Raw genomic sequence first — 27,737 nt, forward strand, 5'->3', positions numbered from 1 at the left:
GCTCTATGGTCATTGTCCTTAATGTATCTGTCATGCATCAACATATTTTTGGCCAGCAGTTAATTTCTGTGACAGACCGGCGGAGGCATGTGTTTGGCTCTTTCAAATAGGAACAACCAGTGGACACTAATCTGCTTGTATTTGAGTATTAGTGACACACATATTTACAGTACAAAAGCAGCAATAGAAAGAAGTAGTTGAAGGGAGAAATTGTGAGCGATTTAAACACAAGTTGGGGAAAAGATTATTACAGTTCATTTATGTTTATTTACAATGTTGTATTGCATGAATGTATTTCTGATGTTGTTGATGGACAGTGGGCTATGTTAATTGACAGTATGATGCACAGTTGCACTACAGCCCTACACTAAAGAGTAAAGATGAGAACACTTCCAAGTTGTCTCCTTTGCTTTCATTTTAGTTGCTTTACCCTATAACATCTGCATGACGTGAAATTATGATTACTAATGTAAAAAAAAAAAAGTAAACGTTCAGAGTGCTGCCTCGGAGCACTTTTGTGTCCCCACCAATCTTAAAATCAAACCTACTCCCTTGGCCAGACGAGTCTGGATCAGTCTGCGGTCTTAGTGAAGGCCAGGGGTGTCACTAGACCTAATACTGTACTGGGTCACACCTGGGGTACAAATAATTCATGTGAGCGTGCAAAGCGCGCAAGCAAAAACATTTTTAGCACTTATTTATCATAAAAAATACATAAATAATGCTTTAAACTATGAAATCATATCAGATTATGTTGTATGGATCTTTGATTAACCACCTGAAATGAACTAATGCATTTGACCTACTTGTGCACTTTTTTACTCCAGACTTCTAAACTGCTACTGGTAAAAGCAAAAAGGAAGCGCAATGAATCTTTTTGAAATATATATTGCAGTAATCATCTGCAAACTTAACATCTACAAAAGTAAAACAAAAAATAAAGCACCCCTACATCTCTGGGTTCTTTTATATTATTTAATTTCCATTTATGGCAATGTGGCTAATCCTATTTCAGATACACAAAACTATAAAATATACACAAAACAATAAAGCCACAGTAGTAGAATAAATGAACAACTGTTGTGTGTCTGTTCAGGGAATCATTTTCTGAGAAGTAAATTGTAATGTCTCCTTTTCATTTTTGCAAAGTGGTCAATCACTCTGGACGGACATGGAAATATTACAGTAACTGTTATACAGTTGACCAGTGGTTCCCAACTGCTGGGTCGTGACATAAAAGTGGATTGTGTGTCATTTTCAGTGAGTCGCAGTCAGATGTGTGCATGAAAAAAAAAAAGTTTAGAGAGAAAAAAATCAAATTGTGGCAACAAAATCAGATTATTTTAGCCTTTTTCTAGTGACTATTAGTGAGTATTTTAGCAAAAGGCAAACCGACTAAAAAGTTGGAGGAGGACTCAGGACAGACATGGAAATATATTTAAAAAAAATCTAAATGGGGCAACAAAACCCGATATTTTCAGCCATCTTTCTGAAAACAAATACAGAAATGTTAGTATTTTTTCTGGAAATAAAACCAAATGCTTTAGCTGTAGCCATTTTTCTGGTGACAAAACAAGATTATTTTAGTCAAAGTCGCACCGATTAACAAGACAAGTCTACTGTGCTGTTATTCTGTGAAATAAACTTGAATGATTTAAAAATTGGCTCACGACTTGATGAAATGGAAAAATGTTTTTCTTCCTGAAGATAAACCATTTGAGAAGCACTCAACTCACACACGCTTACTCCAAATCATCATTGATGCAGAACCAGCAGACAATAACCAACAGTATGTTTCATGTTCATTGGAAATTCCCCCGACAGCTCGTACAGCAAATTAATATGTTTGTCTTAATACAAGAAATAACGTCAGCTAACTTAGCATCAACTTAAGACAATGATGTTGCCTAGCTAGCTAGGACTTCACTTACATCTCTCATTCCTCGCTTCTTCTCTGCTGCGGGCAAATAACTTTCTTAAATCCATCTAGGAGTTACAGTTTGAGTCAAATCAAAATCAAAATATTGTAATTAACAAATTGTTATTGGCTAACGTCACCCACCGCACGCAGTGATTCGAATCCCCCCAGCCCCTCTCTCTCTCTCAACCGAAGTCTCAATCCACACTTGAATAAATTACCATATTAAGTAGCCATGTGCTCACTGTTTCGTGGAGTGAATACAGTAGCAATCAATTACCATACTAAGTAGTATGTGCGCTGTTGTCTATGTTATGTACACTTAAAACTCTGAAGCGTTTTTTTTTATTGGTGATATTTTTACTGGGGCACTGCAGATCAACAGTGGGGCACGTGCCCCACTGAAATATGTCTGGCGACGCCCCTGGTGAAGGCCTCACATTTGTGGAACTCTTTGCCTCTTGAGTTAAAGTCACAGTCGAACATAAAACTTTTCTCCGCAAAACAGAACAAGTGGCTTAACGAAAATTTTAATTGTGAACACTAGAACTGGGTGTATAGACAAATGGGGCCTTTCTTCTTTTTTTTTTATGTATAAACACGACGAGTTGAGTTTATACCCAAATGGATACATGGATGATACAGCAGAGGATTGGGAGAATGTCATGTGGTCAGATGAAACCAAAATAGAACTTTTTGGTATAAACTCAACTCGTCGTGTTTGGAGGAAGAAGAATACTGAGTTGCATCCCAAGAACACCAAACCTACTGTGAAGCATGGGGGTGAAAACATCATGCTTTGGGGCTCTTTTTCTGCTAAGGGGACAGGACAATTGATCCGTGTTAAGGAAAGAATGAATGGGGCCATGTATCGTGAGATTTTGAGCCAAAACCTCCTGCCATCAGTGAGAGCTTTGAATGGTTGACCAAATACTTATTTTCCACCATAATTTACGAATACATTCTTTAAAATTCCTACAATGTGAATTCCTGGATTTTTTTTTCACATTCTGTCTCTCACAGTTGAAATGTACCTATGATAAAAATTACAGACCTCTGTCATCATTTTAAGTAGGAGAACTTGCACAATCGGTGGCTGACTAAATACTTTTTTGCTCCACTGTATGATGACATTCAACATTTGATGATATGATAGGGGTGTAACGGGACGTGTATTTGTATTGAACCGTTTCGGTACGGGGGTTTCGGTCCGGTTCAGAGGTGTATCGAACGAGTTTGTAAGCTAAAGTCTTAACAAGCGGCTCTGCTTTCTGCCTCTGTCTCAGCACCCAGCTTTGTCCCGCCCACAGAACCATCTGATTGGTTGTATACAAAGCCAATCAGCAGTGCGTATTCAGAACGCATGTAGTCAATGCTTCAGCGCCGAGCAGATATGTGTTAAGCAGCGGACATTGTACTCTCCCCTAATTATAAACAACATTTCCCAGTCAGAACTACTACTAGCATCACTATGAGCCCGTTGACCTTCTAGAAACTTAAACTGCAGCTCAGCTCGCTCGCAGTTCTGGCTTGAGGTGAAGGCTAATTAGCTTTAAACGTAACGTTAGCTCATTTTGCTGTGTGTGTGTGTGTGTGTGTGTGCGTGTGTGCATGTGTGCATGTGCGTGTGTGCATGTGTGTGTGTGCGTGCGTGTGTGTGTTTGTGTGTGCGTGTTTGTATGTGTGTGCGTGTGTGTGTGCGTGTGTGTGTGTTAGGGGCAGCAAAGCCCTGTCTGTCTGTTATTTCACATGAACTAACATGAACTCCATGGTGGTCAGGGATGAATAGTCTCTCCTATTGCTATTGTACTATTTTTTCAGCTATAATTATATTAATCATTAGTAATGTAGCAGCCTAGTTTTGAATGGCAGGGTCCCTGCTATCACATGTTGATAAAAAATAACATTTACATAATAAAAGTCAACTACAGGCTTCCCAAATGCTGTAATAAATTAAGCATGATGACTTGACTTGAAACTGTTTAATGTTGCACTTGTTATATGTAGAAGAAAGGTTTTGTCATTTCATTTAATCAAAGCAACAACTTGAGGCAGTTTAATGTGGATTAACGCGGGCAGAATTATTATAGTGTTCCCAATAAATAAAAGCCATTGTTTACAAATTTGGTAAATAAATAACCAAAAAATGTATATTTTGTTGTTTTCTTACTGTACCGAAAATGAACCGAACCGTGACTTCTAAACCGAGGTACATACCGAACAGAAATGTTTGTGTACCGTCACACCCCTATTATATGATATGATATTTGCTTATTTTCTGTCTGATAAGATAAATCTTCTCACTAAGCAGATTTTATGTTAGAGGGTATTACTTGTTTTTTGGTCCTAAATGATCTCAGTAAGATATTACAGCTTGTTGCTGAGATGTTATGACCTATATCGAGTAAAACATGCTTGAAACTAGAATATCAACTGTTGCAAAGCTGTGCTATCAACACTCACAAGTATAAAACTACTTTTTTAAAGTAATAATTTCTTATTTCCAGCATGAAAAAAAAAAATCATGACTCTGACACAATGTTTTCTCATAATTAAAACGGATGGATTTTGCTGTTTTATTTTAAATGAAACAATACAAAATACGAACTGGTACTCATAAAGTAGTACAGTTGGCACAGTACAGTAAACTGACAGTTATTAGAAATTTTTAATTTTGAGGAATTCATTTCATTCAATTGGCCGGGCTGTATATATGATGGAACATTTGGCGGAAATGCCGGACAGTTCTGCAGACTTCATGGCTGGCTCGCATCGTGGTCACTCCGTGATCACGTACGACCGCCAGACACTTCTGGATATGGACATATTGGGCCGTTTTGGACTGATAGACGCGGGCGTGCTAAACATGCTAACTAGCATGGGGATTCGTCGGCGGCTACGTCCAGCGGCCTGTGAAGCAGCGGAGTCTAGTAGCAGCGGGGGCCGTCTACGGAGCAGACGCCAGCGGTGTGATCGGAAACGCGGATGTCGAGCGGGGCTAAAAACAAAGCAGAAGGCTAATCCCCACAGAACACCACTTTCCTCCATCCCGAAGACGGATTTAGATGGAAAATGCGAGACTACTGGTCTGGGTAAGGAGTCTGTTAAATTAGAACAAGTTTTTTCTGCTTTGAGTGTTTCAGAGTTGGACATGTGTTTTACTGAGGTGGCTAACTATGATGCGTGCAGTTTATCAAAGCAACAAACAAACAATCGGAAAATCCCCGTTACTGAGGTGGCTAACCATGATGCGTGCAGTTTATCAAAGCAACAAACAAACAATCGGATCATTCCCGTCGTATCAATTCCTAGATATGGTCGTAATTATACTGAATGCACTGGGCATAATAAACACAACATTATTAATATTGCTACTACGGATAATTTGATCAAAAATTCCCTAAAACAGCCCACTACCTATAATATAGGTTTTTTAAACATAAGATCATTGTCTCCTAAAACGTTGTTAGTTAATGATATTATCAGAGACAACAATCTTAACGTCATCGGTCTCAGCGAAACCTGGCTTAAACCAAACGACTTTTTTGCGCTAAATGAGGCATGTCCTCCTAACTTTACACATGCGCATATTGCCCGTCCGCTTAAAAGGGGTGGGGGGGTCGCACTAATATACAACGAAAACTTTAACCTTAGTCCTAACATAAATAATAAATATAAATCGTTTGAGGTGCTTACTATGAGGTCTGTCACACCGCTGCCTCTACACCTGGCTGTTATCTACCGCCCCCCAGGGCCCTCTTCGGACTTTATCAATGAATTCTCAGAGTTCGTTGCTGATCTAGTGACACACGCCGATAATATAATCATAATGGGGGACTTTAATATCCATATGAATGCCCCATCGGACCCACCGTGCGTAGCGCTCCAGACTATAATTGATAGCTGTGGTCTCACACAAATAATAAATGAACCCACGCATCGCAACGGTAATACGATAGACCTAGTGCTTGTCAGGGGTATCACCGCTTCCAAAGTTACGATACTCCCGTATACTAAAGTATTGTCCGATCATTACCTTATAAAATTCGAGGTTCAGACGCATGTTCGTCAAACTAATAATAATAATAACTGCTATAGCAGCCGCAACATTAATACGGCCACAACGACAACTCTTGCTGACCTACTGCCCTCGGTAATGGCACCATTCCCAAAGTATGTGGGCTCTATTGATAACCTCACTAACAACTTTAACGACGCCCTGCGCGAAACCATTGATAACATAGCACCGCTAAAGTTAAAAAAGGCTCCAAAAAAGCGCACCCCGTGGTTTACAGAAGAAACTAGAGCTCAGAAATTATTATGCAGAAAGCTGGAACGCAAATGGCGCACGACTAAACTTGAGGTGCACCATCAAGCATTTAGTGATGGTTTAATAACTTATAAACGCATGCTTACCTTAGCTAAAGCTAATTATTACTCAAATCTCATCCACCGTAATAAAAACGATCCTAAATTTTTGTTTAGTACGGTAGCATCGCTTACCCAACAAGGGACTCCTTCCAGTAGCTCCACCCACTCAGCTGATGACTTTATGCAATTCTTTAGTAAGAAAATTGAAGTCATTAGAAAGGAGATTAAAGACAATGCGTCCCAGCTACAACGGGGTTCTATTAACACTGACACGATTGTATATACGGCGGATACTGCCCTCCAAAATAGTTTCTCTCGTTTTGAGGAAATAACATTAGAGGAATTGTTACAACGTGTAAATGGAATAAAACAAACAACATGTTTACTTGACCCTCTTCCTGGGAAACTGATCAAGGAGCTCTTTGTATTATTAGGTCCATCAGTGCTAAATATTATAAACTTATCACTTTCCTCGGGCACTGTTCCCCTAGCATTCAAAAAAGCGGTTATTCATCCTCTTCTTAAAAGACCTAACCTCGATCCTGACCTCATGGTAAACTACCGACCGGTGTCTCACCTTCCCTTTATTTCAAAAATCCTCGAAAAAATTGTTGCGGAGCAGTTAAATGAACACTTAGCGTCTAACAATCTATGTGAAACCTTTCAATCCGGTTTCAGGGCAAATCACTCGACGGAGACAGCCCTCGCAAAAATGACTAATGATCTATTGCTAACGATGGATTCTGATGCGTCATCTATGTTGCTGCTCCTCGATCTTAGCGCTGCTTTCGATACCGTCGATCATAATATTTTATTAGAACGTATCAAAACACGAATTGGTATGTCAGACTTAGCCCTGTCTTGGTTTAACTCTTATCTTACTGATAGGATGCAGTGTGTCTCCCATAACAATGTGACCTCGGACTACGTTAAGGTAACGTGTGGAGTTCCCCAGGGTTCGGTCCTTGGCCCTGCACTCTTCAGCATCTACATGCTGCCGCTAGGTGACATCATACGCAAATACGGTGTTAGCTTTCACTGTTATGCTGATGACACCCAACTCTACATGCCCCTAAAGCTGACCAACACGCCGGATTGTAGTCAGCTGGAGGCGTGTCTTAATGAAATTAAACAATGGATGTCCGCTAACTTTTTGCAACTCAATGCCAAAAAAACGGAAATGCTGATTATCGGTCCTGCTAGACACCGAACTCTATTTAATAATACAACTCTAACATTTGACAACCAAACAATTAAACAAGGCGACACGGTAAAGAATCTGGGTATTATCTTCGACCCAACTCTCTCCTTTGAGGCACACATTAAAAGCGTTACTAAAACGGCCTTCTTTCATCTCCGTAATATCGCTAAAATTCGCTCCATTCTGTCCACTAAGGACGCTGAGATCATTATCCATGCGTTTGTTACGTCTCGCCTCGACTACTGTAACGTATTATTTTCGGGTCTCCCCATGTCTAGCATTAAAAGATTACAGTTGGTACAAAATGCGGCTGCTAGACTTTTGACAAGAACAAGAAAGTTTGATCACATTACGCCTGTACTGGCTCACCTGCACTGGCTTCCTGTGCACTTAAGATGTGACTTTAAGGTTTTACTACTTACGTATAAAATACTACACGGTCTAGCTCCATCCTATCTTGCCGATTGTATTGTACCATATGTCCCGGCAAGAAATCTGCGTTCAAAGGATTCCGGCTTGTTAGTGATTCCCAAAGCCCAAAAAAAGTCTGCGGGCTATAGAGCGTTTTCCGTTCGGGCTCCAGTACTCTGGAATGCCCTCCCGGTAACAGTTCGAGATGCCACCTCAGTAGAAGCATTTAAGTCTCACCTTAAAACTCATTTGTATACTGTAGCCTTTAAATAGACTCCCTTTTTAGACCAGTTGATCTGCTGTTTCTTTTCTTTTTCTTCTATGTCCCACTCTCCCCTGTGGAGGGGGTCCGGTCCGATCCGGTGGCCATGTACTGCTTGCCTGTGTATCGGCTGTGTATCGGCTGGGGACATCTCTGCGCTGCTGATCCGCCTCGACATCTCTGCGCTGCTGATCCGCCTCCGCTTGGGATGGTTTCCTGCTGGCTCCGCTGTGAACGGGACTCTCGCTGCTGAGTTGGAACCGCTTTGGACTGGACTCTCGCGACTGTGTTGGATCCATTGTGGATTGAACTTTCACAGTATCATGTTAGACCCGCTCGACATCCATTGCTTTCCTCCTCTCTAAGGTTCTCATAATCATTATTGTCACAGACGTCCCACTGGATCATTATTATCACCGATGTCCCACTGGGTGTGAGTTTTCCTTGCCCTTATGTGGGCCTACCGAGGATGTCGTGGTGGTTTGTGCAGCCCTTTGAGACACTAGTGATTTAGGGCTATATAAGTAAACATTGATTGATTGATTGATATATACATATATATATATATATATATATATATATATATATATATATATATATATATATATATATATATATATATATATATATATATATATATATATATGTATATATACATATATATTCCTCGCGCACTAATTGACTGAAAGAGCTGATGATGTCATGTTATGGATGGGGTAATACATTTTTAAACAATATGATTTGCCTGAGCGTCTAGTAGACCCCGAGAGTAACAAGCGGTTGCCTTGTTGCCTTTTCATTAAGAACAATAAATTAGTTTTTAGTATAAGTTTGCTGGTCTCAGAAATGTAATGCCGATCGCATATCATTATGTCAAGATAATGGCACTAGCATTTACTTAATTTAAGAATATTTTTCAACATATTGAGCAGAAAGGTCTCTTCTTTTTTTTTTTTCTATCAAGAAAAGTACACTTGTTATTAGTGAGAATATACTTCCATCCATCCATCCATTTCCTACCGCTTATTCCCTTTGGGGTCACGGGGGGTGCTGGTGCCTATCTCAGCTACAATCGGGCGATTTTAAGGTATTTTTGGATTTATTGAGGTTACCTAATTATTCCTGGTTTTGCCAAGTCTTGACCAGCCAAATGTTCTTGTTCTGTTGGCAGATAATTTTGCTTAGTTCAAATAAAATACCCCTATTTTTTTTTCTTGTCTGGACTCTCACTATGAATAGGTATCCTTTGAACGGGCTCCACCGTATCATAGTGCCAGGGATTTAGGTAAGCATACCTGTTGTTTATGAGAATCCAACACATATCGTTGTTTGTTGAAATCGACATTCATCGCAGTCTTAAACTTAATTTCTGCACTCTCTCCAGTGAATCTTTTCAGAAAAGCATTATTCTGCAAAGATAGAGTACACCGGTTCACGGTTTGGGTACAGGCATGTTGGACATGTTCGTACTTACCTTGGCCCGCTGTTTAAGGTCCTTGAATCGAATGTCCGCAGACAACACGAACTCAGTGGAAGATTCTTTGTTCAGCAGGAAAGAGTCACACTGTACGGTCTTGCACTCTTGTTCTGCTAAGCAAGACTTCCACAACAAGTGTGTGTTAATTGTAGTACATGGGATTATACAACTGTGACACTTCTACTTGACTCACTTCCGAAATCATTCCAGCAATGCTTTCGCATCGAGTTTGGTTCTTGAAAAAAAAGAGAAAGTCTGAATGACAAGTGTGTGACAGCAGTAGTAGCAAGGGTTGAAATACTGTACCTGTTGTACCAGTACTTGATAATTCTCCATTTCGAAGTCATATTGGAGTTTTGTTGGAAAGCTCAGGGTCACATTGACAGGAAACGCCTTCCAGCCAGGATTATCCACCTGCCAAGTGTAGTGAATGTATTTGAACATTTTAAAGGACTCTTGTCGAAAAGGCTAATATTCGGCTGTCTGTACCCTTACACATATTTGAAGTAAAGTCCTGAAATAAGGGGTACAATCAATCAATCAATCAATCAATGATTGTTTATACAGCCCTCTTACAAGTGTCTAAAAGGGCTGCACAAGCCATAATGACATCCTTAGTTCAGATCCCACATAAGGGCAAGGAAAAACTCACAACCCAGTAGGGTGTCAATGTGAATGACTATGAGAAACCTTAGAGAGGACCGCAGATGTGGGTGACCCTCCACCAGGGTACAGAGCTTTTACTGAAATACAGTGTGCAAAACCCAAAACCAGTGAAGTTGGCACATTATGTAATTTGTAAATAAAAACAGAATACAAGGATTTGCAAATCCTTTTGAACTTCAACTGGTTTTCCAAGATGGCGGCGCCCGGATGGGCTGCGGCTTGCAGAAGCTCTTGGTAGAAATGGAACATTTGGCAAAAATACCGGACAATTCTGAAAATTTCATGGCTGGCTTACAGCGTGGACACTCCATGATCACTTACGACCGCCAGACAATTGTGGATGTGGATAGATCGGGCCGTTTTGGACTAAAAAGATGTGTGTATGTTGGACCACCTCGGAAGCATGGGAATACTTCACCGGCTACATCCAGCAGACTGTGAAGCAGCGGAGTATAGGAAGACACGCATGCGGTGTGATCGGAAACAGAAGCGCGGATGCCGAGCTGGGCTAACAATAAAGCAAAAGGCTAATCCCCAGAGAACACCGCTTCCTTCCATCCTGAAGCTGGATTTAAATGGAAGATGCGAGCCTACTGGTCTGGGTGAGGAGTCAGTTAAGTTAGAACAAGTTTTTTCTCTTATGACTGCTTCAGAGTTGGACATACATTCTACTGAGGTGGCAAATTATGATGTGTTCATTTTATCGCAGCACCAAGCAAACGATCGTAAAATTCCCGTCATATCAATTCCTAGATATGGTCGTAATTATTTTAAGTGCACTACGCAAAATAAACGCAACATTAATAATATTGCTACACGGATAATTTAATCAAAAACTCCTTAAAACAGCCGACTACCTATGATACAGGCGTTTTAAATATAATATCATTGTCTCCCAAAACATTATTAGTTAATGAGGTCATCAGAGACAACAATCTTAACGTCATCGGTCTCAGCGAAATCTGGCTTAAACCAGACAACTTTTTTGCGCTAAATGAGGCATCTCCTCCTAACTATACGAATGCGCATATTGCCCGTCCCCTTAAAAGGGGTGTGGGGGTCGCACTAATATACAACGAAAACTTTAACCTTAGACCTAACCTAAATAATAAATATAAATCATTTGAGGTGCTTACAATGAGGTCTGTCACACCTCTGCCTCTATACCTGGCTGTTATCTACCGCCCCCAAGGGCCCTATTCGGACTTAATCAATTAATTCTCAGAGTTCGTTGCTGATCTAGTGACGCACGCAGATAACATAATTATAATGGGGGACTTTAATATCCATATGAATACCCCATCGGACCCACCGTGCGTGGTGCTCCAGACTATAATCGATAGCTGTGGTCTTACACAAATAATAAATGAACCCACGCATCGCAACTAGTCAGGGGTATCACCGTTTTCAAAGTTATGATACTCACTTATACTAAAATAATGTCCAATCATTACCTTATAAAATTCGAGGTTCAGACTCATGTTTGGCAAGCTAATAATAATAATAATAATAATAATAACTGCTACAGCAGCCGCAACATTAATGCTGCCCCAACGACAACTCTTGCTGGCCTACTGCCCTCGGTAATGGCACCATTCCCAAATTATGTGGGCTCCATTGATAACCTCACTAACAACTTTAACGACGCCCTGCGCGAAACCATTGATAGTATAGCACCGCTGAAGTTAAAAAAGGCTCCAAAAATGCGTACCCCATGGTTTACAGAAGAAACTAGTGCTCAGAAATTATCATGTAGAAAGCTGTAACGCAAATGGCGTGCGACTAAACTTGAGGTATCAAAACACGAATTGGTATGTCAGACTTAGCCCTGTCTTGGTTTAACTCTTATCTTACTGACAGGGTGCAGTGCGTCTCCCACAACGATGTGACCTTGGACTATGTTAAGGTAACGCGTGGAGTTCCCCAAGGTTCGGTCCTTGGCCCTGCACTCTTCAGCATCTACATGCTGCCGCTAGGTGACGTCATACGCAAATACAGTGTTAGCTTTCACTGTTATGCTGATGACACCCAACTCTACATGCCCCTAAAGCTGACCAACACGCCGGATTGTAGTCAGCTGGAGGCGTGTCTTTATGAAATTAAACAATGGATGTCCGCTAACTTTTTGCAACTCAACGCCAAAAAAACGAAAATGCTGATTATCGGTCGTGCTAGATACTGACCTCTATTTAGTAATACAACTTTAACATTTGACAATCAAACAATTAAACAATCTGGGTATTATTTTCGACTCAACTCTCCCGTTTGAGTCACACATTAAAAGCGTTACTAAAACGGCCTTCTTTCATCTCCATAATATCGCTAAAATTCGCTCCATTCTGTCCACTAACGACGCCGAGATCATTAACCATGCGTTTGTTACATCTCGTCTCGATTACGGTAACGTATTATTTTCGGGTCTCCCCATGTCTAGCATTAAAAGATTACAGTTGGTACAAAATGCGGCTGCTAGACTTTTGACAAGAACAAGAAAGTTTGATCATATTACGCCTGTACTGGCTCACCTGCACTGGCTTCCTGTGCACTTAAGATGTGACTTTAAGGTTTTACTACTTACGTATAAAATACTACACGGTCAAGCTCCAGCCTATCTTGCTGATTGTATTGTACCATATGTCCCGGCAAGAAATCTGCGTTCAAAGGACTCCGGCTTATTAGTGATTCCCAAAGTCCAAAAAAAGTCTGCGGGCTATAGCGCGTTTTCCGTTCGGGCTCCAATACTCTGGAATGCCCTCCCGTTCGAGATGCTACCTCAGTAGAAGCATTTAAGTCTCACCTTAAAACTCATTTGGAAATACTCTAGCCTTTAAATAGACTCCCTTTTTAGACCAGTTGATCTTCCGTTTCTTTTGTTTTTCTCCTCTGTCCCACTCTCCCTTGTGGAGGGGGTCCGGTCCGGTGGCCATGGATGAAGTACTAGCTGTTCAGAGTCGGAACCCAGGATGGACCGCTCGTCCAGAGTCGGGACCCAGGATGGACCGCTCGCCTGTGTATCGACTGGGGACATCTCTGCGCTGCTGTTTCGCTGCTGATCCACATCCGCATGGGTTTGTTTCCTGTTGGCTCCACTATGGACGGGACTCTCGCTACTGTGTTGGATCCACTTCGGACTGGACTCTCACGGTTGTGTTGCATCCACTATGGATTGAACTTTCACAGTATCATGTTAGACCCGCTCGACATCCATTGCTTTCGGTCCCCGGGGGGGTTACCCACATATGCGGTCCTCTCCAAGGTTTCTCTTAGTCATCATTGTCACTGTCACCGACGTCCGCACTGGGTGTGAGTTTTCCTTGCCCTTATGTGGGCTCTACCGAGGATGTCGTTGTGGCTTGTGTTGTGGTTTGTGCAGCCCTTTGAGACACTAGTGATTTAGGGCTATATAAATAAACATTGATTGATTGATTGAACTTATATTCAATTGAATAGACTGCAAAGACAAAATTGAAAATGTGGCTTATCAACGCCTATAGCTGGCAGCTTAAAAGATGAGCCTGTTTTGATGCTGAGATAAATGTTATGTTGTAATGTTGTATTTTATTTTTTATCATATCATAAATGTATCGTGTGCTTTTTTTCTTCTTCCTCTCTCTTTCTTATCTTCCATCCATCCATTTTCTACCGCTTATTCCCCTTCGGGGTCGCGGGGGGCGCTGACGCCTATCTCAGCTACAATCGGGCGGAAGGCGGGGTACACCCTGGACAAGTCGCCACCTCATCGCAGGGCCAACACAGATAGACAGACAACATTCACACTCACATTCACACACTAGGGCCAATTTAGTGTTGCCAATCAACCTATCCCCAGGTGCATGTCTTTGGAAGTGGGAGGAAGCCGGAGTACCCGGAGGGAACCCACGCATTCACGGGGAGAACATGCAAACTCCACACAGAAAGATCCCGAGCCTGGATTTGAACCCAGGACTGCAGGACCTTCGTATTGTGAGGCAGACGCACTAACCCCTCTGCCACCGTGAAGCCCCTTTCTTATCTTTTTCTTCTGAATTGTAATTTGACTGCCTTTCTTACATCATGTTACTACAGATGAAAAGTAGTATTCTGGCTAATTCTGGCTTTTTTAAACATGTAGTCTTGTGTTTTATGAAATTGCATTGTCCACTTTGGAATAAACTAATCTTAATCTTAAAATACTTAATGGTCGAACTGAGAAATAATCATTAATTTAGAATTTAAGGGCAGCAAAACATTGCAAAAAAGTTGGCAAAGAGGTATTTTTACCACTGTGTTACATGGACTTTCCTTTTAACAACATTCAGTAAACGTTTGGGAACTGAGGAGACCAATTTTTGAAGCTTTTCAGATTGAAATCATTCCCATTCTTGCTTGATGTACAGCTTAAATTGTTCAACAGTTTGGGTCTCAGTTGTCGTATTTGACGCTTCTAATTGCGCCACACATTTTCAATGGGAGACATGTCTGGAATACAGGCAGGCCAGTCAGGTATGCGCACTCCTTTACTATGTAGCAACGCGGTTGTAACACGTGGCTTGGCATTGTCTTGCTGAAAAAAGCAGGGGCGTCCATGAAAAAGACGTTGCTTGAATGGCAACATATTTTGCTCCAAAACCTGTATGTACCTTTCAGCATTAATGGTGTCTTCACAGATTTGTAAGTTACCCATGCCACACACCCATACCATCACAGATGCTGGCTTTTGAACTTTGCGCCTAGAACAGTCGGAATGGTTCTTTTCCTCTTTGTTCAGGAGGACACCACATCCACAGTTTCCAAAAACAATTTAAAATGTAGACACGTCAGACGTTTGTGTGTATGTATGTGTGTGTATATATATATATATATATATATATATATATATATATCAATACATATATGTATACATACATACACACTTTTATATATATATATATATATATATATACACAACATACTGTATATATATGTATATATATATATATACAGTATATATATACAGTATACAGTATATAAATACAGTATATATATATATATATATATATATATATTTACAAACCCCGTTTCCATATGAGTTGGGAACATGTGTTGGATGTAAATACAAACTGAATACAATGATTTGCAAATCATTTTCAACCCCTATTCAGTTGAATATGCTACAAAGACAACATATTTGATGTTCAAACTGATAAACTTTTTTTTTTTGCAAATAATCATTAACTTTAGAATTTGAGGCCAGCAACACGTGACAAAGAAGTTGGGAAAAGTGGCAATAAATACTGATAAAGTTGAGAAATGCTCATCAAACACTTATATGGAACATCCCACAGGTGTGCAGGCTAATTGGGAACAGTTGGGTGCCATGATTGGGTATGAAAGCATCTTAAATGATAAATGGGTTGTACTTGTATAGCGCTTTTCTACCTTCAAGGTACTCAAAGCGCTTTGACACTATTTCCACATTTACCCATTCACACACACATTCACACACTGATGGAGGGAGCTGCTATGCAAGGCGCCAACCAGCACCCATCAGGAGCAAGGGTGAAGTGTCTTGCTCAGGACACAACGGACGTGACGAGGTTTCTTCCATGAAATGCTAAGTAATTCACAAACAAGGATGGGGCGAGGGTCACCACTATGTAAGCAAATTGTCGAACGGTTTTAGAACAACAATTCTCAACGAGTTATTGCAAGGAATTTAGGGATTTTACCATCTGCGGTCCATAAAATCATCAAAAAGTTCAGAGAATCTGGAGAAATCACTGCACGTTAGCAATGGTATTACGGACATTTGATCCCTCAGGCGGTACTGCATCAAAAACCAACATCAGTGTGTAAAGGATATCACCACATGGGCTCAGGAACACTTTAGAAAACCACTGTCACTAAATACAGCCTGCAATGCGGTGGCGACTTGTCCAGGGTGTACACCACCTTCCGCCCAATTGTAGCTGAGATAGGCGCCAGCGCCCCCCGCGACCCCAAAAGGGAATAAGCGGTAGGAAATGGATGGATGGATGGGCTCAGGGACACTTCATGAAACCACTGTCAGTAACTACAGTTGGTCACTACATCTGTAAGTGCAAGTTAAAGCTCTACTATGCAGAGCCAAATTATATTTGGAAACAGAGGACGTGGTGTTCTCCAGAACAAAGAAGAAAATAACCATTTGGATTATTATAGGCGCAAAGTTCAAAAGCCAGCATCTGTGATGATATGGTGGTGTATTAGTGCCCAAGGCATGGGTAACTTACACATCTGTGAAGGCACCATTAATGCTGAAAGGTCCATACAGGTTTTGCAACAACATATGTTGTCATCCAAGCAACTTTATCATGGATGCCCCTGCTTATTTCAGCCAGACGAGTGTTACAACAGCGTGGCTTTGTAAAAAAAGAGTGCGGGTACTTTCCTGGCCCGCCTGCAGTCCAGACCTGACTCCCATCGAAAATGTGTGGCGCATTATGAAGTGTAAAATATGACAGCGTAGACCCCGGACTGTTGAACGACTGAAGCTCTACCTAAAACAAGAATGAGAAATAATTCCACTTTCAAAGCTTCAACAATTAGTTTCCTCAATTCCCAAACGTTTATTGAGTGTTGTTAAAGGAAAAGGTGATGTAACACAGTGGTGAACATGCCCTTTCCCAACTACTTTGGCACGTGTTGCAGCCATGAAATTCTAAGTTAATTATTATTTGCAAAAAAAAAAAAGTTTATGAGTTTGAACATCAAATATCTTGTCTTTGTAGTGCATTCAATTGAATATGGGTTGAAAATGACTTGCAAATCATTGTATTCGGTTTATATTTACATCTAACACAATTTCCCAACTAATTTGGAAACAGGGTTTGTATATATATATATATATATATATATATATATATATATATATATATATATATATATATATATATATATATATATATATATAAGTTAGAATTCTACATCAACTTAAAAAAGGACCTATAATGACTTGAATCCACATTTAAAACACTTCCTTGTGGTCTAGATGATATGTATTGGATATGCTTTGGGTGTAAATCTTGCGTATCTTGCTTCACAGTCACTTTTATAACCCGTTTTTTCAGTCTGTCTGCAAGCTATTCAATTCTAGAGTCATTCCCAGATGGCAAATAAAACCACACCCCACCTTCTCCAAAAGTATAATAATGTATATTTTGAAAATGTACACTGTTTTAATAAATATCTCAAAGTCATCATTTTCCCCAGACACAGTCGGAAAAAAACTTCATAAACATATAGATTGACTGAGTCAAAACATTTGGTGCAACAGCACACTTGTCGATCGATTCATACTGCATAAAAAAAGCTGTTTTTATCAGCATTTACAGTCTTTATCCATGTGATGTCAGATAAAACTAAAATTTTGCTGTTTGGCCACAATACCCAGCAATATGTTTGGAGGAGAAAAGGTGAGGCCTTAAATCCCAGGAACACCAAACCTACAATCAAGCATGGTGGTGGTAGTATTATGCTCTGGGCCTGTTTAGCTGCCAATTGAACTGGTGCTTTACAGAGAGTAAATGGGATAATAAAAAAGGAGGATTACCTTCAAGTTATTCAGCACAACCTAAAATCATCAGTCTGGAAGTTGGGTCTTGGGCGCAGAGGGTGTTCCAACAGGACAGTGACCCCAAACACACGTCAAAAGTGGTAAAGGCTATTATTAAGGTTTCAGAAACGTGGTTTAACGTGTGGACAATGCTGAAGAAACAAGTCCATGTCAGAAAACCAACACATTTAGCTGAACTGCACCAATCTTGTCAAGAGGAGATGTCAAAAATTCAACCAGAAGCTTGCCAGAAACTTGTGGATGGCTACCAAGAGCGCCATATTGCAGTGAAACTTGCCAAGGGACATGTAACCAAATATTAACATTGCTGTATGTATACTTTTGACTCAGCAGATTTGGTCACATTTTCAGTAGACCCATAATAAATTCATTAAATAAACAAACTTAATGAATGTTTTGACAAACAAGTATGTGCTCCATTCACTCTATCACAAAAAAATAAAGAGTTGTGGAAATTATAGAAAACTCAAGCCAGCCATAACATTATGTTCTTTACAAGTGTATGTAAACTTTTGACCACGACTGTACGTCCTGCATGTCACACATCTGATACGATGTCATGGCTCATTGTCAGCCAGACTGTAAAAAAACACAACCAGAAACCTCAAAAACCGTGTTCAGAACAACATTTTCAGATCATAAAAGAAAAAATTCATTATAGGCCCCCTTTAAAACAGCATTAGTATATTCCAGTTTGTAAACAAGGTTAGTCTTTTCATGCCAATCATGGTTCTCTGTTTGATTCATTTTACATGATAAAACCTTTTCTAACATTTCAACTACAAAATAATAAAAATTAGTATGATTCCTGCTGATATAAGATTGTATCAATATCGGTATCCATCGGAAGTAAGCAGAGGTTTTGCAAAGAACACACGTATATTTTGAAAAACAGATCCTGTACATGATGTACTGCATATACTGTTTGATTGTACCTTTGACAATCGACTGTACCTTATATTGAATAATCATTCTTTTGGGGGCTGTGTCCTCTTCTGTGAATTTCAAATACATGGTGGTCTCCTCCTTCCTGAAAAAATAAAAAAATATATACATAAATATATATCCATAAATATATATTTATTTAAATATTATAAATGTACACTACCAATCAATTTTTTAATACACTTGCCAATATATGGGTATTATATATATATATATATATATATATATATATATATATATATATATATATATATATATATATATATATATATATATATATACGTTAAGTCTGGAAAAGGGGGCTATTTCCTCCCTACAAGACTGTTTCGCAGGTTTCCCTGCTCTTCAGGGGAGTTTAGCTGGGAAACCTGCAAAACAAGCCTGTAGGGATGAAATAACCTCCGTGTTTTTTCCTGACCTAACGTATCGACTTAACGCTCTACCCCGGTATTGAGCACTGTATAACAGATAAACCACAGTAACCTCGACAATATATATATATATATATATATATATATATATATATATATATATATATATATATATATACATATATATATTTATATGTATATATATATATATATATATATGTGTGTGTGTGTATATATATATATATATATATATATATATATATATATATATATATATATATATATACATATACTTCTTACTTTTACTCAAGTAAATATTTGGGTGACTACTCCTTACTTTTACTTGAGTAATAAATCTCTAAAGTAACAGTACTCTTACTTGAGTACAATTTCTGGCTACTCTACCCACCTCTGCTACTGACAGATATAAGTAAGAACTTAACGCTACTTTATATTAGAAATGGCAACAATTAAAGATGAATGCCACATAAGAAGGTAGAGAACAAGGATAAGCTTATGACAATGGTGGGCGCGCACACATTTTTAGGACTTATGCAGATCCCAAATACACATCAGCAGGTACCAAAAGGTATGAAAAGTTGGTTTTGCATAATATTGCGAAACAACACGTCTGTTAGCAGGTGCCATTTTGCAGTCCTTATATACGCACCATAATAATACTTGTATGTTTAATGCGCCGACATTAATGCGGTGCTGCTTCACAGCTTACCGAAGTCGTACTAAAAATATTTTGACAGATTTTTGAGCGCCGTGTGTAATGGTCTGTATCAAGGGTAGTCAAACTCTGGCCCGTCGGCCAAATTTGGCCCACCGTGTAATTTCATTTGGCCCTTGAGGCAATATCAAATTAACATTAGAGCTGGCTCGCCGGTATTATACAGCGGCTATGCCCCTGCAACACCTGTTTCACCGCTAATACTCGTACTTGCCAACCCTCCCGATTTTCCGGGGAGACTTCCGAAGTTCAGCGCCCCTCCCGAAAATCTCCTGGGGCAACCATTCTCCCGAATTTCTCCCAATCTCCGACCGGTCAACAATAATGGGGGGGTGCCTTAAAGGCACTGCCTTTAGCGTTCTCTACAACCTGTCACCACGTCCGCTTTTCCTCCATACAAACAACGTGCTGGCCAAGTCACATAATATGTGCGTCTGATACACCCACCCAAGTGACTGCAAGGCATACTTGGTCAACAGCCATGCAGGTCACACTGAGGGTGGCCGTACAAACAACTCTAACACTGTTACAAATATGCACCACACTGTGAACCCACACCAAACAAGAATAACAATCACATTTCGGGAGAACATCCGCACCGTAACACAACGTAAACGCAACAGAACTGTCAAGACTAGGACTATGGTGTGGATTGTTTTCCCGAGGTGCGAAGCGACTGTATCGGACATGGCAGGAAGTTAATGACGTCTTTTAATTTTAGCACTCAAAAGTATTACAAAAACAAAGGGTATAAACAAAAACTCCCACAATGGCAGAACTATGGACATAAAAGAAAACGTTGTTTTTTGAAAGTGGATTTTGCACCATTGAGTTATGTAAGCATTGCTTGTACAAAATATTAAGTGTTAAAGCAAATCAGTGTAGCAAACTGAGCAATAATTAACGTTTTATTCATGCACTTTCTCTTTCTACTTCAAGGCTTGAATGTTTGATTTATTTATTATTGTTATTTTATTTTCAAATGTATTATTAGCCTGTGGAAAAAGTTTAATTTGATATTTACCTAAGAAGGCTGCAAATAGAAAAGAGGCATTACATTTTTATTTAAATTTTTATTTGATATGCCATTGATATTTTGTAATTGTTATTAGGGACCGAATGTCCCTTTGGGACAGAGGACCCGATTGTATTTGTAAGGTTTAATTATTATTATTATACCGCCACTTATTTGAGCTGTAATTTGACCCCCTTAACATGCTTCAAAACTCACCAAATTTTACACACACATCAGGACTGGCAAAAATTGCCATCTAATAAAAAAACAAAACAAAACCCAAAACTCAAAATTGTGCACTAGCGCTCCCTAGGAAAAACACAGACAAAACTGCTTGTAACTTCCGGAATGTCGTGGAGACATGAAACAAAAATCTCTATGTAGGTCAGACTTAGACCTACATTTCATACATTGACATTATTCAGCAAAAATCAACAGGAAGTTGGCAAACACCCCTTCCAAAAAAAAGTTTTCTAAAAAAGGTCATTTTTACCTTTTTGAGCTGTAATTCGACCTCCTAAAAATGCTTCAAAACTCACTCAACTGGACACACACACCAGGACTGGCAAAAATAGCGATTTAATTAAAAAAAAAAAAAACCTTAAAATTGCGCTCTAGCGCCCCCTAGGAATAAAACGGACAAAACTGCCCCATGGAAGAAAACACAGACACAACTGTTTGTAACTTCCGGTAGGAATGTTGTAGAGACATGAAACAAAAACGTATATGTAGGTCTCACTTAGACCTACATTTCATTTGTTGACATCCTTCAGCAAAAATTATCAAGAAGTTGGCAATTACCCCTTCAAAACAAAAGTTTTGTAAAAACCCGTCACCTTTTTTCAAACATTATCTCCTCTAAACGCGCTTGTTGTGTCGGCTTCAAACTCACACAGGAAAGAGATTGAACCCTTCTGATTAAAAGTTGCACAAAGAGTTTATTTAATTGCTCCGGTTATGATTTTACGAGCCTCCAAAGAACGGTTTCGCTGATGTTGCTGCGCTGCTGCTGTCTCAAGATGGCCGCTTAAAAACAGTAAGCACCAGCGTGACCACACAATGCAGAGAAGGTAGGTAATGTGCGGGTAAAGATATGTTAACTGGGTGAAAGAAGGAGGCACCAGTTTGACACCAGGGTACAGAGAAGGTAGGTAATGTGCAGGTAAAAATATGTTGTCAGGGTGATGGCAGGAAGCACCAGCATGTATGGGTGAAAGAAAGAAGCACCAGTGTGACCCCAAGATGCAGGGAAGGTAGGTAATATGCAGGTAAAGATATGTTGAATGGGTAAAGGCAGGAAACACCAGCAAAAGTTGGTCCCGTCCATCGCTGCTTGCAGCTTTAATTGTTATTATTATTTGAAAGTTGATTTTGCATGTCACTATAAAGTTATTCAAGCCTTGCTTGTTCAATATTCAATGCGAAACTTGTTTGGGTCCCTATTAAAAGGTTAATTTGTTCAACCTAGGCCCGCAGCTTTGTTCAGTTTTAGGTTTTGGCACACTTTGTATTTGAGTTTGACACCCCTGTTCTGTATACTCAATGGAACATTTAAAGTTTTGATGTTGTTTACTGCCATCATATTGCAGTCTACACGCATTTCTTGTGTATGACTGCCATCTACTGGTCACACTTATCACACTTATCATTACACCATGCACCAAATAGAATTAATTCGAGGTCGGTAAGCACAACCAGAATCCTGACATACATTAGGCGCACCGGGCTCTAAGGCGCACTGTCGATTTTTGAGAAAATGAAAGGATTTTAGTGCGCCTTATAGTCCGAAAAAATACGGTATTTGTCTTTGTACAGAACAACAGGGAATATGTACAATAAGAGCAGGAAAGTATAAGACAAAGAAAAGCGGTGCTTACACTGTGATTGCCATTTTAATTTCAAATTGTACTGGGAGGTGTTTGGTTACCGCAGCCACGGTGTTGTTGTTGTTGTTATCACTAAAAATACAAACATGCATTATGGGATCATATTTCAACAAATGAAAATGTCAAACAGTCAAATGATTACTTTACCTTTTACCGGTGACACCAATAGCAATCGTGTCATTCCAAGCATACTCTGTGCTCATGTGGAAAGAAGTTTGAAATGTTGCCTTGACACAAACAAACAAAATTGTGTTAAGAGAAGCCTTCTGATTTGGAATAGTCCAACTATTGTTCAACAACTTTATTTTCACCATGAGCAATGTCACAGTTATGGGGCCACATGTAACTGTGAAAAAAATTATAATATACCAAATAAATGTAGAGAATCCAAAACCAGTGAAGTTGGCACATTGCGAAAATTGTAAATAAAAACAATACAGTGATTCGCAAATCCTTTTCAGCCTATATTCAATTGAATAGACTGCAAAGACGAGATACTTAACGTTCAAACTGGAAAACTTAGTTATTTTTTGGAAATATTAGCTCATTTGGAATTTGATGCTTGCGACATGTTTCAAAAAAGCTGGCACAAGTGGCAAAAAAGTTGAGGAATGCTCATCCAACACTTATTTGGAACATCCCACAGGTGAACAGGCAAATTGGGAACAGGTGGGTGCCATGACTGGGTATAAAAGCAGCTTCCATAAAATGCTCTGTCATTCACAGACAAGGATGGGGCGAGGGTCACCACTTTGTGAACAAATGTGTGAGCAAATTGTCGAACAGTTTAAGAACAACATTTCTCAACGAGCTAGGAATTTAGGGATTTCATCATCTACTGTCTGTAATATCATCAAAAGGTTCAGAGAATCTTGAGAAATTACTGCAAGGTCGAAAACCAACATTAAATGCCTGTGACCTTTGATCCCTCCGGCGGTACTGCATCAAAAACTAACATCAGTGTGTAAAGGATATCACCACATGGGCACAGGAACACTTCATAAAACCACTGTCAGTAACTACAGTTGGTTGCTACATCTGTAAGTGCAAGTTAAAACTCTACTATGCAAAGCGTTATAATCGTAATAACTCATTTATCAACAACACCCATAAATGCCACCGGCTTTGCTGGGTCTGACCTCATCTCAGATAGACTGATGCAAAGTGGAAAAGGGTTCTGTGGTCTGACGAATCCACATTTCAAATTGTTTTTGGAAACTGTGGACGTTGTGTGCTTGAGAACAAAAAGGAAAAGAACCATCCGGATTTTTATAGGCACAAAGTTCAAAAGCCAGCATCTGTGATGGTATAGGGGTGTATTGGTGCCCAAAGCATGGGTAACTTACACATCTGTGAAGGCACCATTAATGCTGAAAGGTACATACAGGTTTTGGAGCAACATATGTTGCCATCCAAGCAACGTTATCATGGACGCCCCTGCTTATTTCAGCAAGACAATGCCAAGCCGTGTGTTACAACAGCGTGGCTTCATAGTAAAAGAGTGTGGGTACTAGACTGACCTGTCTTTAGTCTACACCTGTCTCCCATTGAAAATATGTGGCGCAATATGAAGCCTAAAATATCGCAACAGAGACCCCGGACTGTTGAACAACTTAAGCTGTACATCAAGCAAGAATGGGAAAGAATTCCACCTGAAAAGCTTCAGAAATTGGTCTCCTCAGTTCCCAAACGTTAACTGAGTGTTGTTAAAAGGAAAAGGCCATGTAACACAGTGGTAAAAATGCCCCTGTGCCAACTTTTTGGGAATGTGTTGCTGCCATTGAATTGTAAGATAATGATTATTTGCAAAAAAAATTAAGTTTCTCAGTTCGAACGTTAAATATCCTGTCTTTGCAGTCTATTCAATTGGATATAAGTTGAAAAGGATTTGCAAATCATTATATTCTGTTTTAATTTACGATTTACACAACGTGCCAACTTCACTGGTTTTGGGTTTTGTACTTTATAATGGCCTATTATTTTAAAAAATGCCCCTTAATTTGATTATTATCAAATTGAGAAAACTGGGTTGCCATCACTAGTCAAGGTGACAAGCATATACCAAAGTTCAGATAAATTTAAGGGTTACAATGACCAAAATATAATTAACAGTTTGTTGCATCAAATAGTTAAACTACCTTCAGTTGAGAACAACTGCAGCGGCATGCAGTATATTTTTGAATGTCAAAATTAAAATACATTTAGCGAGAAATATGAGGTGTCTCATAATTTCCAAAACTTTCCCTGGCCACCTACAATGATTTGGCGGGCCAGATGTATATATTAAACATGTGGTTTTATCATATATAACTTGTAGTAAAATACATGGTGGGAAAAGTGCATAATACAATATATCTGACGAGTGGTGGGTGAGTTTGCGGTTCAGTGTCAAGTCAAGTGTGCTTTCGCTTTGACTCACTGCTGATCTGCTGCGATACACAGGAAGGCTGACACCACAAATAGTTTTGTCAGTTACTCCTTCTAGATCATCACAATTGTGCCGCGTCGGTCTTGTAGTCTGTAACATGGAGAACACTGTGTGTCAAAAATCAAGCATTTGTGAGCGGTGTGAAAAACAGGAACAAAATTTTACTTGCCGAACCTTACTTTAATTGAACAAAACCAAGCATGTTGTCATACCAACAAAAAGCAACTAGACTAAGATATTTATTTGTCGTTTACCATGAATTGATTTACGTGGACCCCGACTTAAACAAGTTGAAAAACGTATTCGGGTGTTACCATTTAGTGGTCAATTGTACGGAATATGTACTAACTGTGCAATCTACTAATAAAAGTTTCAATCAATCAAAAAGTTTTAATGTTTCATTGTTTTTTGTACTACATGCAGAAAGTCTGGCAGAAAAGTTTCAGGACTGAAACATTGATTTGTGTTTTAGTAACATCTCCATTGCAAATTAATTAGAGAGGTGATTTTAAAAAAAGGACCTCCGTTAGCTTGGAAAAAGAGTGCATGGAGCCAGGTCGGGTGAGGACTGACTCAGGAGGTTAGGGTCTAGTACTTTTCTTACGTACCTCCTGTACTTGCATGTAAATCTAGTACTGTTAGAATAATTCTATCTAAATGATCACAAAAACTTTGGGTTTAAAAGAGTTCCCAACGAGAAGTCCAGAATATGTCTTTGAAACCTACCAATAATAAGGCTTGTAAAACTCCAGTGGGTAGGGAGGAAGCAAAATGAAGGTGTTATGTGTCTTTAATACATATATAATAATCAAACAGAAACCTAAGGACTATGAAAGCGAAGAGGAAGGAGGACCAGAATCCATTCCAAGCGACTTCTTTTTTCAACTGTTTTAGGAACCTCTTTTTGAACTGTTTACAACCTTTTCTGTGAAGTGTTTACAACCTTTTTCTTTTGAACTATTCTGTAACCAAAGGCAACGCTGTTTACGACCCACTTCCCTTTTGGAAGCAGCTGTGGTCATGTGGTCAGAGAAAGTCAAATAAAGGAGGAGTTGTACAATCTTTCGCCAGAGCGTGCTGAGATACTGTACAAGGAACAGTGTGCAGGCGACTCTCCTCAATTGAGCCAAATATAATTCTGTCTAGGTTTAATTCCTTGCTTCTTGTCTTGTTTAATAGATGTCATCAGTGTTTGAACCTGACAAGTACTATGCCAAGAAAGGAGAAACTGTTACAGTTTTGGATTTGCATGTGCTTGCTCTCACCCGGGTCTCTTTTCCCAAAGTTGCGATGAACACCTGATGCCATTTACACTCTGGCTGCCTAAGCTGATTGCCCACACCTGCAAGCTCCTGGTTCTTTACTTTGTGTCTCCTGCGACACACAGACCACGGCAACCAGCTCCTGTGCTCGTGCCTCATCCTTGCTACTTGGTCATTTTGCGTTTCTTTGCTATTTTGTTTACATGTGAAGTGAATTATTTAACTCATATTATGTTCTAAATATGGTGAATGTTTATATTCAACTTGAAGAAAATGAACCACCAGGTTTAAGTAAATCATGGTGGAGCCCATAATAAATTAAGGAGCCTTAGTTGGACATTCCCATGTGGACTGGATTAAGTCTCTCACGAGAAGAGGCTATAAATTCAGACTTCGGAATTCAAAAGTGATAGTTCTATCCTGGAGGAGAGACTCCTTGTCTATATTCACGTCAACTTTTAAGTTACAACATATAGAGGTTGTTTTCCGGTCACTTACACATGACCATCTCCTTACATGGTTAGATTGTCCTGAATTAACACACACTAAAACAGAGAAAGTTCAAGTTATAGTACCAATGATTGTCTCACACACGTGTGGTGAAATTTGTCCTCTGCATTTGACCCATCCCCTTGTTCACCCCCTGGGAGGTGAGGAGAGCAGTGGGCAGCAGCGGTGCCGCGCCTGGGAATCTTTTCTGGTGATTTAACCCCCAATTGCAACCCTTGATGCTGAGTTCCAAGCAGGGGCGTAATGGGTCCCATTTTTATAGTCTTTGGTATGACTCAGCCGGGGTTTGAACTCACAACCTACCGATATCAGGGCGGACACTCTAACCACTAGGCCACAGAGAGGGCTAGAAAGAAGGAATTAGGAGTTAGGAGTGCCTCATTTTTTTACCTTGACCTCCTCCATGTACTGCAGACCTGTATAATGATGCTCACTTGTAATAAAGCAACTTTTTGTTCCGCAAAGCGTCTTATCTTTTGATCCAGCCGCACTGCCGTGTTGCCCTTCTGCCCGGAAGGGGGTGACAAGACCAGAAATACACATCATATGTGCTCAGCGCCTTCCTGCTTTCCTGGTTTTGTGTTGATCTTTTTCTATTTTGTTCGTGGCATGTGCATTTCCACTAGAGCAATTGTTTACTGTTTATTCCTTTTTACCGACTGGAATAAATACATTTCTTATAGAACGCAGCTTCTGTCCTGCTTT

General features: G+C 39.7%; 1 protein-coding gene across 2 annotated transcripts in view; it reads right to left on the minus strand.

Moving 5' to 3' along the window:
• zmp:0000001082 (integrin alpha-D) overlaps positions 1-27,737 on the minus strand; it is a 94,250-nt gene that overhangs the window by 9,549 nt on the left and 56,964 nt on the right. Inside the window, exons 20-28 of one of the 2 annotated variants that reach the window (XM_061908319.1) lie at positions 25,252-25,350; positions 22,980-23,059; positions 22,824-22,904; positions 18,834-18,909; positions 9,947-10,054; positions 9,834-9,875; positions 9,638-9,763; positions 9,459-9,572; positions 8,847-9,324 (exon numbers count right to left, since the gene is read on the minus strand). In XM_061908319.1, the coding sequence (XP_061764303.1) occupies positions 9,280-9,324; positions 9,459-9,572; positions 9,638-9,763; positions 9,834-9,875; positions 9,947-10,054; positions 18,834-18,909; positions 22,824-22,904; positions 22,980-23,059; positions 25,252-25,350 (771 nt within the window). In that variant the 3' untranslated portion in view covers positions 8,847-9,279. Of the gene's footprint in view, positions 1-8,846; positions 9,325-9,458; positions 9,573-9,637; positions 9,764-9,833; positions 9,876-9,946; positions 10,055-18,833; positions 18,910-22,823; positions 22,905-22,979; positions 23,060-25,251; positions 25,351-27,737 lie in introns of those variants that run through there. The other variant, XM_061908310.1, reaches the window with a different exon arrangement.

Source organism: Nerophis ophidion, linkage group LG01 (assembly GCF_033978795.1).
Source record: "Nerophis ophidion isolate RoL-2023_Sa linkage group LG01, RoL_Noph_v1.0, whole genome shotgun sequence".
Taxonomy (NCBI): Eukaryota; Metazoa; Chordata; class Actinopteri; order Syngnathiformes; family Syngnathidae; genus Nerophis; species Nerophis ophidion.